The 17,349-nt window shown below is 36.0% G+C and overlaps 1 protein-coding gene across 4 annotated transcripts; it reads right to left on the bottom strand.

The window, feature by feature from the left end:
• Positions 1-11,971: 11,971 nt before the first annotated feature.
• On the bottom strand, positions 11,972-16,166 carry LOC115959895 (silicon efflux transporter LSI2-like). 4 transcript variants are annotated; one of them, XM_031078543.1, is made up of 5 exons: positions 16,044-16,165; positions 14,593-15,320; positions 14,035-14,490; positions 13,698-13,887; positions 11,972-12,375 (listed from the first exon to the last, which is right to left on the bottom strand). In XM_031078543.1, the coding sequence occupies exons 2-5, from the start codon at positions 15,223-15,225 to the stop codon at positions 12,113-12,115; spliced, it is 1,542 nt and encodes a 513-aa protein (XP_030934403.1). In that variant the 5' UTR covers positions 15,226-15,320; positions 16,044-16,165; the 3' UTR covers positions 11,972-12,112. The 4 variants fall into 4 exon arrangements, with proteins under 4 accessions (XP_030934403.1, XP_030934404.1, XP_030934402.1 ...); XM_031078544.1 differs by having other exon boundaries at positions 14,653-15,320; XM_031078542.1 differs by having other exon boundaries at positions 14,035-15,320; positions 16,044-16,166.
• Positions 16,167-17,349: the final 1,183 nt, after the last annotated feature.

Raw genomic sequence — 17,349 nt, 5'->3', positions numbered from 1 at the left:
AAGTTCATCGCATAGCTTCTTGGGTAATTGAAATACCCCCATGGAATATGCAGGGATAGACCACAGCCTTAATTAACACCTCCTTCCTAGCTCTAGATAACATCTTACCCTTCCACCCTTAAAGCTTTTGCCACTCCCTATCTTTAAGATAGGCAAATGAATGATATTTTGCTCAACCAACCAACGTGGGTATACCCAAATAAGTCTCAAACCAGTCTACCTCCTTCACTTCCAAGGAGTTTTTGATCCAGTTCTTCAACTCTATCGATGTATTGCCACTAAAGTATACAGAAGATTTCTCCAAATTAATGCATTGGCCCAAGGCACTAGCTTACACTTGCAAAATCTCAGCAATCACCTGAACATCACGCTACCTGGCTTGACAAAAAATCAATGAGTCATCTACAAACAATAGGTTGGTGATTCTTAGGGCTCGTCGGCAAATAGAGACTCCTTGTATTCGCCCCTCAAATTCTAATTTCTGTAACAAAGAAGTGAAGCTCTCTTTACACAAAAGAAACAGGTAAGGTGAGAGAGGATCTCCTTGACGAAGTCCCTTGGATGGAGTAATATTACCATATGGTTTCCCGTTTATCAAAATTGAATAAGAGGGTGTAGTAACACAACATATGACTCTATCCACCCATATTTCAGGAAACCCCAACCTAACCATAATACCTCAAAGAAAATTCCATTCAACTCGGTCATAAGCCTTACTAACATCTAGTTTAAGAGCAAGAGAGCCATTTTTTCCTTTTTTTCCTACCATGCATGGCATGTAGTGTCTCATATGCTACCAGCACATTATTAGTTATCAGGTGGCCTGGGACAAAAGCATTCTATGTAGGGGAGATTATATGGGGGAGGATTTGCTTCAATCTATTGGCCAGGACTTTAGAGATGATTTTATATATGATATTACAAAGGCTAATGGGCTGAAAATCAGAAATTTTTTTGGGTGATTTAATTTCGGGGATAAGAACAATATGAGTATAATTTATTTCAGGCACCATATATCCAGAATTTAAAAAGTCTAACACTGCATTAATCATCGTATCACCTACAACATGCCAAACTTTTGGTAAAAGAAAGCATTCATCTTTCTCTTGGTCCCATTTGGAACAATGATGTTTTGACCTCGTCTGCACTAAACGCACTGGACAATACTTGCTGCATGTTGGGACTAATCTTTGGAATAATAGTGTTGAGACAATCCTCCATCCTTTCGCATGTTCCTGCCTTAAACAAATTCTCAAAATAATTCACTGCCACACCTGCAATATCCCCCGCCTCCTTCACCCACATATCGTCAGCATTTTTCAGACTTTGAATATGATTTCTCCTTCTTTGTTGGGACGCTTTTGAATGGAATAACTTTGTATTCTTATCTCTATGTTTCAGCCAGGGAATTCTAGATCTTTGTGTCCAATAAATCTCTTGCTTACGAAGCAAAGCATCAAGATTCCTACTAACCACCAAAAACTTAGCTTTGCTTTCCTCAGTAAGATCAGCCGAATTCAACTGTTCAATCTGCTTTTGAAGCTTCTTTATTTCCTCAGACTCGAGTTATGTTTTTGAAGAACCCCAAGCTTGTAAGTCCAAAGCATATGCAGCAACTTTCTGCTTCACCAATCCTAGCCCTAATGGTTCGGTCCCACCTTTCTCCCATGCTACTTTAATCACATCCTCGCAGTCATCGAACAACAACCATGCTTCCTCGAATTTGAAACTCCTCTAACCTTTACATAGTAGCTTCCTGGAGCTTTGGGCATGCAAAATGATTGGCAAGTGGTCTGAGGCATAAGACGATGAATGAGTCACTAAGCTTATCGGAAATTTTTCTCTCCAGTCTATCGTCGCCGTAGCTCTGTCCAATCTCTATCTAGTATTAGCATCTCCAAGCCTTTTATTGTTCCACGTAAATTGGTAGCCACAAAATCCCAAATCTTCAAGTTGACAATGGTCTAGTGGCTCACGGAATGCATCCATTTGACTATGTTGTGGCGGTCTCTTGCTCAGCTTCTTTGTAAAGTGTGACATTAAAGTCACCAATACATACCCACGAGCCATCCATAGCCGACCTAAGATGTTGAAGAAGCACCCAAGACTTTACCTTTTGACTAGCTTCAGGCCATCTGTAAAATCCTGATAAAAACCACACAAAGCCATCGTCCTCCACTACCTTGGCCAATATATGATTTGCCATATAATTGACCACATCTAGTTAGACTTCACCCTTCCAAAGTAAAGCTAAACCACCCCCTGCGTTTGGATACTTCACAACAAAACGGTTAGGAAACAATAAGTCACCACAGAATCCATTAAAACCCTCATTGTCTAATCTTGTTTCCATCAAAAAACATACCGTGGGATCTTGATCCCTCACAAGCTTGCGAAGGCTACAAAATGTCCAAAGGTTCCCAAGTCCTTGGCAATTCCAGCTTAATAGTTTCATTACTTCTGGCAAGGGTGATTATCCACCCTCGCCGATATCTTGTCTGCGTATTTGTCATGTGCTTCCACCTTGCCCCTCTTCCCAACATGTGCTTCAAAATCCTTATACTATCATTGTCTTCATAGCCACCCATTTCCTTAACACAGATTGATAATCTCCACCTTGTTTTTCTTCAAGCCCACAATCAACACGATGTAGCCTAACCCAAGTAGATTAGGGCTTTGACATGTCTAGACCATCCTGCATGTTGATATCCACGTAATTAAAGTGTATTGGCTCCTCCGTGTTTGTAGTATTCATGATTGAGGATATGTTATCCCTAACTGTATCATGCACTTTAAGTCTTTCCTTATTAAACTTCTTGGCAGCCTTCAATTTTGAATTAGCGTTACCCTTATCCTTATCAATCACGCCAGTTGTTTCCTACTTTGATTCCAGCACATCATTAATCACAGATTTTTGTAACTGAAAATCCGTAACCTCCCCAAAATTTCAGGATTCTCCTTTCGCCCATCTCTCTAATTCCCTAAGGTTTCCATCAAGAACATCCTTCACCGCCAAGTCACTAGATTGACCTTTCTGCTTGAGCTCATGAGCATCGTCGCTACCGTTCTCTTTCGTTGAGCTTGGCTTATGTGCTTGCTCTGCATAACGTTTTGCCGGTGACTATCTACGTCCCCCCATAGCTTTCAGCCAATCCCCATACTGGTACTCGACCTCTGCGCCACTCTTAGTTAAGTTAAAATGACTAGGATAATGACGCAGGTCGTGCCCCATTAGACTGCAATAGTGACAAAACATAGGGAGTCTCTCATACTTAAATCTTACCCATGAACGTTCTCCATCAGACCCTGCTAGAAATCCACCACGTCGAAGTGGTTTTAAGATTGGTAATGCCACCTTAACTCTCATAAAATAATTGGGGTCATCATGCTTTCTCCTTCTTTCCACTTCCACTACTTCTCCCAGTCCCCCCCCCCCTCACTTTAGTAGCCACTCGAGAAGAGACCATGCCAAAAGGGGCATCCCATATTTGGATCCAAAGGGAAGTGTGATGCAATTGCACATTTTCCGTGTTCATACCTTTTCGCCATCGTGTGAGCATAAGCAATTGGTTGTCAAAAGACCATGGCCCACCCTTCAAGATTCGTTCCTGTTAGGAAATTTAGACCCCGATTGATAAAATTAACAAGTTTTAAACCCAAGTTGTTAATTAGATTTATTATGAATAAACCTTGTTAAAACAAACAAACATCAAAATCATGTCAATATCATGCACAGCGCAAAATTAAATAAGACAAGATATGATGATCCAGGAAAACCAATGAAATAAACTAATTTCACAATAAAAAACCTGGGGGAAAACCTTCTCGAAAAGCAATCCACTATAATAAAGAGAAGTTTCAAATCTAGTATAAAACCTTTGTCCCTAGACTCTACAATCTCCGTAGATGAACTTACAACAAAAACCTTTTACTGCTTCAAAACCTCTGAACTCTTCAATATATGGACGCCATCCTTTTGCACGGATTCCAGTACGTGACTAACTAATGATACACGGCACCCAGTACGTGACTAACACACCAACTTAAGGAAGATGTTGGCTGCAAAGTTATTCACTTCATCAACAATAAAGATCAAGAAGCACTTGGTTACAAAACCCCTAAGGCGCAAAGACATAGTAACTTCTTTTTGGAGAGAATAAGGCACTTAGACATTTTTTGCATGTGTTCTCCTTGTATTCTCTTATGTGACGGCCTTTAAAATAAGTCTTATATATGTTTAGGGTTGTGAGAAAAGAAACCCTACACATACATGTCAGCATGAGCTAAAAATCAGATCTAGAAATCTGAATTTCGTAATTCTTGATAAATATATCTGTCAAGCAGCTGTCGAGACCTCGATAGATAGTATCTATCGAGAGATGTTGAAACTCATTAAACCTCGATAGATATTATCTGTTGAAAGCTATCAGGAATATGTCCAGTTTTAATGAACAGTTTTTCTTCACTTGTTTCTTGGTCCAATCTTCATAACTTTAATACTAAACTTGAACTCTTATTCTTTGAAGTATTAAACACATCCTAGATCTACACAATTACAAGTAAAGTGAGTTTTGTCAAAAGGATTAGCCAATTCTATATTGACATATGTTCCTAACATGATTCACATATGTCCTAACAATCTCCCCCTTTGGTAATCAATGACAAAACCACAATAAACAAATGAACATATGAGAGAAGTCATAAATCACTCAACTCATACTCACTTGTTGAATACAGTAAAATCTATCCTAACACAAACTCTTGAAAAACTTTGCAAGAAGAGAGTTCATGGCAAGAAGACTTTGACAACCTGTATTTCTGAAACACTTTAAACAAAACTCATCACGGCATCTTAGTGTAAAACAGAAATAAAAAATTACATACATAAGAAACATATGTATAAAGAGAGAAACGAAACAACACATGTAGAGGTTGGTAAAGAAAAACATACATCATATATATATATATATATATATATATATCAAAGATAAGCACAATGTATGTAAACATGGTCACAAGACCGTTGTACAAGAAGGAGGTAAGCACTCCCCCTAACAAAATGAAACATATCTCCCCCTTACAAAGGCATGTATTTCTCCCCCTAACATGTAAAATCTTAAAAAGAAATCACATATTCTCCCCCTTTTTGTCATGATTGACAAAGGGTACAAGAAGCTAGAAAACTTCGCCCGAAAAACATAAAGATGATCAAAGGGGCACAAGGAAACCATAAAAATGCATGAATGCAATGAAACAAGATGCTATGGATGACAAGATAACAAAAAGATGCAAAACATGTGAAAAACAATGCATGCAAGAGGATCTCGACAGATCAAGAAGCTGTTGAGCAGCTATCGAGTAAAAGTCAATCTCGATGGATCGAGAATCTATCGAGGATCTATCAGCCAGACAGAAAGTTTCTCGATGGATTGAGAATCTGTCGAACAGCTATCGAGATTGAATCCCGATGGAACAAGATTGCGATAACAGTTATTGAGAAAAGAAGCTTAAGAGGCTCGATAGATAGCCTAGCTATCGAGAGGTATTAAGAAGCTGTCAAGATTGCTTAAAAACAGTTTTTCAATGAATAGAAAAACACAGACAAGAATGCAATCAAACAAGCTACTTAACCAAAGATCCAAACAACATTTTAAACTCTCAAAAACATCTCTCATCAAGAAAAATGTCAAGCATTTAGATCCAAAACACACACACACACACACACTAAACAAGTCTAACCAATTTTATATTTGAAAAACAAGTCTAGACAGTTTAGTGAGCATACATTAACACATGTATTTCTTGTGATGGTCAAATCACATTATACCTACACATGTATCAAGAGTAGCAAAGAATATTGCGTGTTGTGTGTGAAAAACATCACAAGATTGCATAAGTGTCTACATCTTATAACTATTTGAGATATAAGAAAATCACTTTAACTCACACACAATCATAACTATTTGATGGGGACTATCACCTTCGAGGTACATCCTATAACTCTCACATCTCCTAGAAGACACGCTTGCAATCATATATAAAGCATTTTATTCTTTTTGCTTCTATTTTTATTTGTATATTTTTCTTTAATTAAACATATCATGCATGGGCATATAAGAGAGAGAAAAGAAATACCCGATGATGTTAAGCTTTTGACATTGCACTTTTGCTATGCCAAAGCATACAGAAGTCATTTCATGATTGGCGGGCAACAGTGGTGAGATGGTTATTTATGCCTTTCTCTTAGGATTTTCTAATCCTTCCCATCAAAAAGAGTGATACGAGTGTTAAGTACAAGAGACTACTTAATCTTACTTATCACAAACACGAACCACAAAGCTCACTTGCTTAGTTGTGCATAGAGATGCTCATCTAAGTTACAAAAGCTACAAAGTTTAGAAAACTTTGTTTCAATGGCCATCCAAGGTACACAAGTACCAAAGTACACAAACACACATTGTTTTTGTATTTATCTGATTTTTCCTTCTTTTTTTTTTTTTTTTTTTGAAAAAAAAACAAAAAAAAAACTAAACAACCTAACAAAAACAGACAAACAACATGAAAGCATGATTCCAAAAGCAGATAAGAAATTAAGCAAAGAGAATCCTAATTTAGATAGAAAGAATTAAAGCAGAGGACAAATAGAAAAGGCAATTAAGTATTAGGCTCCTTTCTCACCCACACAGCACGAGTCTTTGGCCGTGAAGATGAAAAGGCACGTGTCCTAGTATGTCTACTAAAGAACATAGAAGAATTAAAATTCTCCTGAGATTGAGTTAAAAAGCTCAAGACTTTTAATAACTCTCCAAACAAAGGTGTAGGTCCTTGAGAGAAAACCTGTGACCGTTTGGACACTTGCTTTTGAGGATACAACTTAAAGCAATTAAGACAAATGTGTCCAAAAACACCACAATGGTGACAAACATGAGGTCTAACACATGATTTAGAATTAGGAAAATTAGTTATGGATTTCATACATTTATCACCCTTCTCAGATTGGGGCACAAAGACAGTCCTTGATCCAGAAGCCGTGGAAGAGAAAAGGCTAGAGGAAACAGCATATCCTAAGCCAATCTTATCAAAACTAGGCTTTTGAGCACTCAATACCTCATCAAGCTTTGCACTAGACATCCTCTCTATTTGAGTTCTAGCTTGACTAAACTCTACCTCAAGATTCTTGACCTTCTCTTCTAATGAGGTGTTCTCCACAACAAGAGTCTCAACCAACCTTATAGTCTCATTTAACTTGACTAATAGATCAGTTTTTTTAGTTTTTACCTCATTAAGCTCTTTTCTACAAAGATGAGAAGTCTTTTCATATTTTATAAATTTAGTGCATAGTTTATCATAGGCTTCCTGAAGGGTCAACTTCTTGGGTACTTCATCATCAGAAGAATCCTCACTGTCATTAGTACTCTCCATAATCACCTTATCGGTTGTGGCAGCAAAAGCTATAAAGTGACCACATTCATCCACATACTCATCAGAAAAGTCATTCTCAGTATCACTCCATGTAGCAACCAACCCTTTATCTTTTGAATTCTTAGTCTTTTCCTTCATAAGGTAGTTTGGACACTCTATCCTCATATAACCAAAACCTTTACACTCATGGCACTAGATAAGGGGTTTCTCACTCTTACCCTTCCTAGAGGATTTAGATTTCCTAGAAGGTTTGTCCTTATCCTTTTTCTTAAATTGAAAAAGCTAAATAATCTCATTTGCTATGAAGGTTAAATCCTCATTCTTATCATCATCTTTATCTTCATCTTCGCTTTCATCTTCATCTTCAGAGTTATCAATCTCTTCCTCTATACCCTTAAGAGCCAAGTTTCTACTCTTTACACCTTTTCCCATTACGCCTAATCCCATCTCATAGGTTTGAAGGTTCCCTACAAGCTCAATTATAGGAATTTTATTAATGTCCTTCACTTCTTTAATGGCAGTGATCTTGGCATGGAATTTTTCAGGTAAGGACCTAAGAATTTTCCTAGCAATTTTGGATTCTGCTATGAATTCTCCAAGGTTGAAGGTAGAATTCACAATATCCTTGAGTTTAGCATAGAACTCATCGAAGGTCTCATCCTCCTCCATCCTTATTTCTTTAAAACTACTAGAGAGTCTTTGAAACTTCATAGTTTTTATTGCCTTGGTACCTTCATAGGTGGTCTCAAGAATGGTCCATGCTTCCTTGGCAACTTCCGTGGATGATATTTTCTTGAATTCCTCATTAGTCACCCCACAAAAAAAAAGCATTCAAGGCCCCACAGTTGAAATTTGCCGCTTTGATTGTTGCTTCATCTCAATCCACCGGCGCTTCCTTTGGCTTAATCCAATCAACTTCAACAGCTTGCTATACTTGTTCACCTAGAGTCTACAAAAAAAATTTCATACGAACTTTCCAGTACGCATAATTAATGCCATCAAATAAAGGAGGAATCAAAAGAGATTGTCCACGATCCATGACAACGAGGATCAAGGATCACACTCAGGAAATTAATCCAATCAAAGTGTACCCGCTCTAATACCACTTGTTGGGAAATTTAGATCTCGGTTGATAGAATTAAACCCAAGTTGTTAATTAGATTTATTATGAATAAACCTTGTTAAAAAAAACAAACATCAATATCATGCACAACGGAAAATTAAATAAGACAAGATATGATGATTTAGGAAAACCAATGAAACAAACTAGTTTCACAGTAAAAAACCTGAGGGGAAACATTCTCGAAAAGCAATCCACTATAATAAAGAGAAGTTTCAGATCTAGTACAAAACCTTTGTCCCTAGACTCTACAATCCCTGTAGATGAACTTACAACAGAAACCTTCTACTGCTTCAGAACCTCTGAAATCTTCAATATATGAACGCTACCCTTTTGCACAAATCCCAGTACATGATTAACCAATGATGCACGGCTCCCAGTACGTGACTAACACACCAACTTAAGGAAGATGTTGGTTGCAAAATTCTTAACTTCATCAACAATGAAGATCAAGAAGCACTTGGTTACAAAACCCTAAGGCGCAAAGACGCAATAGCTTCTTTTTGGAGAGAATAAGGCACTCAATCACTTTTTGCTTGTGTTTCCCTTGTATTCTCTTATGTGACAGCTTTTAAAATAAGCCTTATATATGTCTAGGGTTGTGAGAAAAGAAACCTTACACATACATGTCAGCATGGGCCAAAAATTAGATTTGGAAATCTAAATTTCGTAATTCTCGATAGATACATCTATCAAGCAGCTGTCTAGACCTCGATAGATAGTATCTGTCGAAAGCTATCGAGACTCATTAAATCTTGGTAGATATTATCTATTGAAAGCTGTCGGGAATCTATCCAGCTTCAATGAACAGCTTTTCTTCACTTGTTTCTTTGTCCAATCTTCATGGTTTTAATACTAGACTTGAACTCTTTTTCTTTGAAGTATTAAACACATCCTAGATCTACCCAATTACAAGTAAAGTGCATTTTGTCAAAAGGATTACTCAATTCTATATTGACATATGTTCCTAACATGATTCACATATGTCCTAACAGTTCCAGGTCAAACTCTAAGTTGAATTTAAATTGAAATAAGTTAGAACCTACTTCAACAATCTGCACCTTGTCCTCCAGCCCCCATGCTCTCCTTAAAGTATCTTTTGCCGCCTTTTTATTGAAGGGTTTGCATGTAAGGAACTTGCCAATCAGGCTTAGAGTACAACTCTCAATCTCCAATTTCTTGCCTTCATCCGAAATGTTTATTGTTTCTTCTTCCTCACCAGTTAACTTCATATTCTCCAAGCAATTGATTACATCGTCAGCCATTACGTCCTAAGGACGTAACACACTTTGAGTGAGGACAAGAGATAGGAATGATAATGACTAGAGAAACAATATCCTTAGGACTAGCCAAGGGAGGGAGGAACTCGTTAAGAATCACCGCTTCAATACCCTTAGGTTAAGAATCATCACTTCAATCAGTTTTCGAGTCAAGTTTGATAGGCCAAAAACAAATTGACCCCTTGTGATAAATTAATTGATTAATTAGCCAAGTTTATTAATTAATCAAATTAACATGCAAACGCGTGGTAGCACAAACAAATCACCAATAAACTAAACTATGTAGCAGAAAATAAATTGACACAGTGATTTTTTTACGAATGGGGAAAACCTACACTGCAAAAATTTCACTGGGTGATTTTAAGGTCACCACTCCCGAGAATCCACTATTTTCACAACAAGCGGTTACAAGTAAAGAAATCCCAGTACCTTATACCAACCTATAATTGAACCCTTACCCCAATACCTAATTGGACTTGTTCTGTAGTGACAATCTCTCCTTGTAATGCATGGCTCCCAGTACGTAACTAACCAATTGCGCAGATCCTAGTACATGACTTCAATCACCAACTAGAGAAGGTTGTTGGCTGCAAATTTCTTCAATTCATCACACGATGAAGATCGAGAAGCTCCTTGGTTACAAAACCCTACGGTGCACAAACACGGCAGCTTCTTCACAAGAAAGATGAACTAGGGCAAATTCTGTCTCCGGTCACAATTTGCTTAAACAAACTTTTTCTCAACACTTATGCAACTTGTTCCACCTTTGATGGCTCTTAAAATAATCCTTTTATATGTCTAGGGTTGTGAGAAAAGACAGCCTAAACATACAACCATAGATTGGAGTCAAAACAGACCTGAAACTTTGTTTTTCATAAACCTCGACAAATGCCTATCTATCGAGCTGCTGTTGAGCCACGGGCTAGAACAGCTCTTCAAGGCTCGATAGATGGCTAGTTGTCGAACTTTAATGAATAGCACTTTCTGCACTTGAATCTTAGACAGGCTTGCATGGCTTTAGCACTTGAATCTTGGACAGACTTGCATGGCTTTAACACTTGAACTTGAAACAAGGTTTCTTGAAGCATTAAACACATCCTAAATCTACCCAATTACAAGTAAAGTATGTTTTGTCAAAGGATTAGCCAATTACATAAAATAGTGATATATGTTCCTAACAAGTGAATCACATATGTCTTAACAAAGTTAAAGACTAATAGCTATGTAATTTACTTGAGCGATGGTTAAATGAGAATCATGTAAATTTCTGCCTAACTTCAACGATTGCTCAATCGAGTCCTAACTTTGATTGTGCAGGCCTTAGGAACTTTAACTCCTTGATGCAATTCATTACACAAACTCTTACCTAACTAGATTCTCAAAAGATAATAATAATAATTGATTAAATAACTTAATAACATTAAATTCAACTCTCCTGACACATAATTTTTCATATAGAAGTTGTCAATACTAAATCCTAAACAACAGTAACTGGTATACACATTGTTGGTATACTAAAGTTTTAAACAAATTGAATGACTAATGTTAACTGTGCTTATCAATTTTTAATTTATTTTTTATAATTTGATAGTCCAACGGGGAAAGTGAGATTTAAACATTGGATACATTCATTAGAAACATTAAGAAGTACTAGTTGAGCTATAAACTATAGGACTCTAGGCTATCAGTTCTTGAATATGGTTAAATGTTATCTTACAACAATGAACATTTCAAATTGACCTCATATAATTAAGTACTATAAAATAAACAAACTATAATTTGTTTGGATATCTCAAAATATAAGTGACTAAGGCCGGAATGGTATTAGTAGATCGAATTGGGATTTGAATACATAATTATAGTAGTTTGAATTCAGAAAGGCTTCTTCTTTCTAAAATCTGACCCGTTTGATATATTTATTTCATTTTTCATTTTCGACAAACATGCATATGTCTATTTATGAGATGTACATCCTTATTTTGGTAGATTGAAAAAAAAAAAAAAAAAAAAGTAGAATTCTTTGGCAATAAAAGAAAAGGAAGAATTGAACAAACACTAAGCTGGTCAAACTAATAGTATAAACAAGCAAATGATGCATAGTTCACCCCATTGTTCTGTGGATGTCTATCTGAAATAATCACTCAGCAACTATTGAAAAACGTTATGATTAAATAGAGATTAAGAGAAAAACAACAGTTGTCAGCTTTGAACTGCTCAAATGTTGAAACAATCTTCCTCTACAAAATTTATTACATAAAAACATTGTGTGTCATGTGTAAGAGCATCAACATCATCTTATAAGTGTCAAACCAATGGCAGTAACTATAAGAGTTGAGGGGACTCCAAATTTGAGATGGCTCCAAAAGGATAAAGTGTACCCAAGTTGGGGAGCTCGGCGAGCCTGCTCACACACGATTAAGTTGGCGGCTGATCCCAATAATGAGAGGTTCCCAGCTACGGTGCTGACCCAAGCTAAGATAAGCCATGCCTTCTTCTCATCAGCTGCAGAAACTGCAGTTGCCGATGCTGCCACTCGTGCTCCAAGCAAGAGAACTACACAAAATTAGCATGAGTTATAGGAACTCTCGTGTAAATAGTTTTAAAAATGGCCTTTATGATGCCGAATAATGGCTTACAGCAGACAAACAATTTATCATAAATCAACAAAATGTTGGGGAAAAAAATGAAATAAAAGAAATGAACAACATGAACCTCAAGAATGTTCATAACAAATGGAATACAGCATCAACTTAGAGATGTATCGCCAAAAACATTAGATACTTTTTATATGAAAGAAAAACCTAACTAGTCTATTAAAGATCCATAGGTGATCCCAAAATTTTGGGACCAAGGCTTCATTCATTGTTCTTGTTGTTGTACATGAAAGAAAAAACAATTCTTAATCAGAGATGCAGAAAGAAAGATTAAACCACAGTACCAGGCTACCAGCTCATTTATGAAAAACAATCTCACAGATTCAGTGCAAGAGCATCCCTTGTTCCCTATATTATGTACACGAGGGCCATGGATAACTGAGAGCCTTGTCAACTCACAGTTATCATTACTGGTACAAAAATCCCTTTGTTACTGAAAGGGAATTTTCCTTCTAGCACAATCTGCAGAATGTTTGTTGTTTAATTGAATGCTATGGCAGAATTATGAGGGGGTAAGCATATCCAAAAATTGTTTATGGTCTTACAAAATGTCAATTGAAAACAACAACTTGGTGAGAAATGCTGTTGTCATTGCAATTATCCCGAGACTTTGAGAAATGACCCAGAAGGGTGCCAGTTTGTGTACAAAGTGAAGTGAAAGACACTTCTTAGATTGAAAGAACTGTTCAGTAAAATGGTGGTGTACTATCAGCTTGAGTAAGATTCAAACATGCATGAGAAAGGTTAATGCCAGTTGTCTCAAGTATTTTTTTTGAGAAGTGAAATTGGGAAGAATCTTGTGAAAGGTTAATGTCAGTTTGTCTCAAGTAGAGAAAGGATCTTGAGAAGAAGTGAAAACCAGAAATATGCAATTAAAAAATAAAAACTGGGAATACTATGATATCCTGAAGAGATCATCTGTATGCAAAGTCCAATCTATACACTAACATATTCCCCAGAAATCTAAAGACAGCGCAACAAACTTATATGCATCCCAATGTTGAATTAGTCTCTGTACAGCTTGAAATTGCTAACAAGAAAGCTCGGCAAACTCGTTTTATTCAATAAGGAAAAAAGTTGTTTAAAATGGACTTACAAACAAGTGTTAGTCCAAAAAGCTAATTTCATCTGACATATCCAAAAAAAAAGAATTATGAAACAAATAATAGAAAAAAAAAAAAAATATATATATATATATATGGAAGAAATCCATCAACATACCAGTTGGTACATTTGAAGCCAAATTTGACATGACAAGTATGACAACGGCGAGAATTGCTATCCCACTAACATGATCGATTTTTGAATAGGGCTCCATAAAGTCCCATAGAGTACTTGGGATTCCAGTTTTGTTAAAGCCTTCAACTGTGATAAACATTCCACAAAAGAAAACTAACAGAGAATAGGAGACCTGGCAAAGAAGAGAAATAAACTTGACATATAGTAAACTCTCCAACAAGCAATCAATGGTCATAATCACCAACAAGTTATGATTTACAGTTTTTTGATAGGGAAAAAATAATTTAAAGGTAGAAAGCAACGTGCTTGCAGATTATACCTTTTCAAGGCTTGGCCTAGCATCCCTGAAATCAAGAACCACAAGAGCAAGCGCAGCAGTAATTGCAGTCCATGACATGTTTAGACCCAGAAGCAAAGCAATCAACATTCCTATAGTAACAAGGTAAACACCTGATTTCCACACTATTTTTTTCCATCTCGTGGTCAAATCATCTTTTCCTTCTGAAGACAGTACAGAAAGTACATCTCTTAGTCTATCCAATAATGCAACTCTCTTTGAAGGGATTGTTTCCTCCTTTACCTGAGAAGATACATCATTTGCTGCCTCTTTTGATGAATTAGAATTTCTTGCAGACTCCAATGTGCCACTAGGAACCCCTTGGATTTCATTCTCACTCGGAATTGATCGGTTCCTAAGGTTCTCAACATGTCCCATGGGAACACTCATGCCAGGAGAGCTTTGCACAGCCATAACTTCCAATCTAGAGTTCCATTCCTGAGAATTCAATGATGTAAAACGTGACATTGTGGCTGGTGAAAAATGATGAGAATTCATTTCCTCCTCTGAAATAACTTCTACAGCTACATCTTCCTCATCCTTTTCAATAGATAACAACTTCCAGTACATACATAGAAGAAGTAGGGCATTGACAATTACACCCATGATCATTGCAGGGAGAATTCCTATTAGAAAATTCCCGAATGATATCTTGCTCTGAACAGCTATAACCAAGTTTTGGGGGTTGCCAATTGGAGTTGCTGCCGACCCAATATTTGCACTAGAGGCCAGGGCTAGAAGGAAAGGATGAGGTGGGAGATTATGTTGCCTTGCAATTTTCAAGACAAATTCAGTCAAAACTACACAAGAGGTATCATTAGTAAAAAAAGCACTTGAAATGGCAGAAATCAGGCAGACTCGACAAATTAAATCCTTTGCCCCTCTACTCTTCCATAAGAGCAACTTTCCCAAGTACTTGAACATATCTGCCCTTTCAAGATATACACTAACAACCATGGTCCCAAAGAGAAGACCAAGGATTTGAAGATCAATTGCAGCATATGCTTGATCTGCAGTTATGACTTGAAATATGACCATTAGCATGCCCCCCAGGAGGGACCCTGCAGTCCTCCCAACTGGTAGAAAAGGAACAGCTGGGAAAACCGCCAATACCCAGAAGATTGCGAAAGCAATTGAGCCTAGAACCACTTTTACAGAAGAAGCCAAAGCCATTTTTGCTGCTCAGCAAGAGAAAATCTTGTTGTTATACTATTCCAAGGGCTCTATGTTAATGAAATTCCCTAGCTGATGCCATATTATTGCAACATCTACATGCAAGAAAAGAAATACCCTGGTTAGAAAAAAACCAATTAATTAATTTAAACTGTGTTTCTGAAGTTATCATTCATTCAATGCAATATCATGATACTTAAGCTACAAGATAGCAAAATTCATGGAAGAACAGTGAGCAAACAGCTAGAAGGCAAATAGTAAGCGTATAACAAGTGTTAGGAAGATAAGCAAGTAAAGTTGTTGCAGCTATTAATAGATTATAAGGCATGTTAAAGTAACAGAACATTCAAAATCAAGAAATGTAAGGGATTGGGGAGTTCAACTAATACTAACAATATAGACTCTCTTTTTTTTCCTCCTTTGTTCTTATTTTTCTAGAACTTCTTAAGAGAAGAAGCCAGAATTCAAATAGAAAGCAGAATCTAGCCAAATATGATATTTTGTATCTATTGCAATACCCATAAATCTTGATATAAACAGAATGAATTATTCGACAATTTTCAAGAAATGTCACTTCCATAACCATCTCAGTAAGATTCAAAGGTAAATCTCGAAAAACCAGAAATTCAAAAATGTCAAATGCAAAAAGCGCCACACGTATGATCAAATGCAAAAATGTCAGACTGGCTTTCTGCATGACCCCACAATTTATATCGCATGCAACTTGATTCATGCAACTTGATTCTTGAATACCCAGATTCCAAAACTCTCTCTGAAAACGAAAAAAAAAAAAAGTGTAAAAACAAACAATTTCTAACCTGAAAAAGAGGTATGTTCTCTACTTCTGGACCAAGAAGAAGTCAACGGAAACTACAAGTTCCGAATTTGGACCGCATCTTATTTGCATGTATGTATTGTATGAATGTTTTCCAAGAGAAGTGGAACAGAATAAGATCAAATCATCAAACGGAATGACATATATAAAAAGTGGAAGCTTGCTTCCAAAAAAAAAAAAAAAGTGATTTATAAAAAACTTTTTTACTTATTGGTAGCAAATTCTTATTACTTCGCATGTGAGTACACCACTCACATCATTTTTTTACTTACTAGTAACTACTTATTACATAAGTAATTTATAAAAAACTTGCAGTTCTAGCATTTTTCTCATTTTAGTGACCATAAAAAAAAAAATTTATAGATCTAAAATTAAAAAATATATACAAGCCCAAAAAAAAAAAGCTCAACAATAAAAATTACCAATAAAATTAAAAACAAAATTAAGCTCAATTAACTAATTTTATCCAAAATAAATAACCCTGCCCTTCAAAAAATTCTAAACAAAAAAAATTTTGTTCTTGCCTACCAAAAAAAAAAAAAAAATCTCAGAAGCTAAGTAACAAAATCAAATGTTGAAATTACTGCACACAGCTAACAGTAAAACCGCCCTCCCTAACTCAAAGTTCTGGCTTTGTCTCTGTTCTATACTATGTTTTATGTACCACTTTATGTTCTACCAGTCAAATTATACACATGGTAAGTAATGATTAGTGGAACATAGAATAGTACACAAAAAAGTAGTAGGATTTACATTCATGGTAATGCTAGGGACAAATATTTTTACTATTGGTGGTGACCTTGAGCTCATAAAATTATTATTTATTTTTTTTATTGTTCATCATTATTCTAAACAAGTCGCTAATTCGTGCTATACACGGAAATTTAACTATTTGTGAATTAGACTAAAATAATTTTATAAAAAATTTAAAAAACTACACTATTGCATGAATTGCTCTTATATGACTTCAATTTGTGTTATAATTTGATGGAGAAGCCATTGCTTGAACGTGCAATGGCTTACAATAAATTTGTCAGACAATTTCAGATACTACTACAAAAAAAAAAAAAAAAAAAAAAAAAAAAAAAAAACTCAAAATTTTAGATATTAAAACTTCTGAAAGACCAAAAAAATAATAAAAAATCAGATGATTCACTGCTTAGAAATTATTGAAACAAAACAAAATATATATAACTAACCAATAGAGAAATATAAGAGAAAGATAGGTTACAATCGAAAGAATAATTTGCAAGTTTTTTATCTTGTAAAAAACGGCTAAAGAGAGTTTA

This window comes from Quercus lobata, chromosome 9, assembly GCF_001633185.2.
Source record: "Quercus lobata isolate SW786 chromosome 9, ValleyOak3.0 Primary Assembly, whole genome shotgun sequence".
Taxonomy (NCBI): Eukaryota; Viridiplantae; Streptophyta; class Magnoliopsida; order Fagales; family Fagaceae; genus Quercus; species Quercus lobata.
The sequence above is the reverse complement of the archived record's forward strand: the minus strand, read 5'-3'. Positions and strand labels throughout refer to the sequence as shown.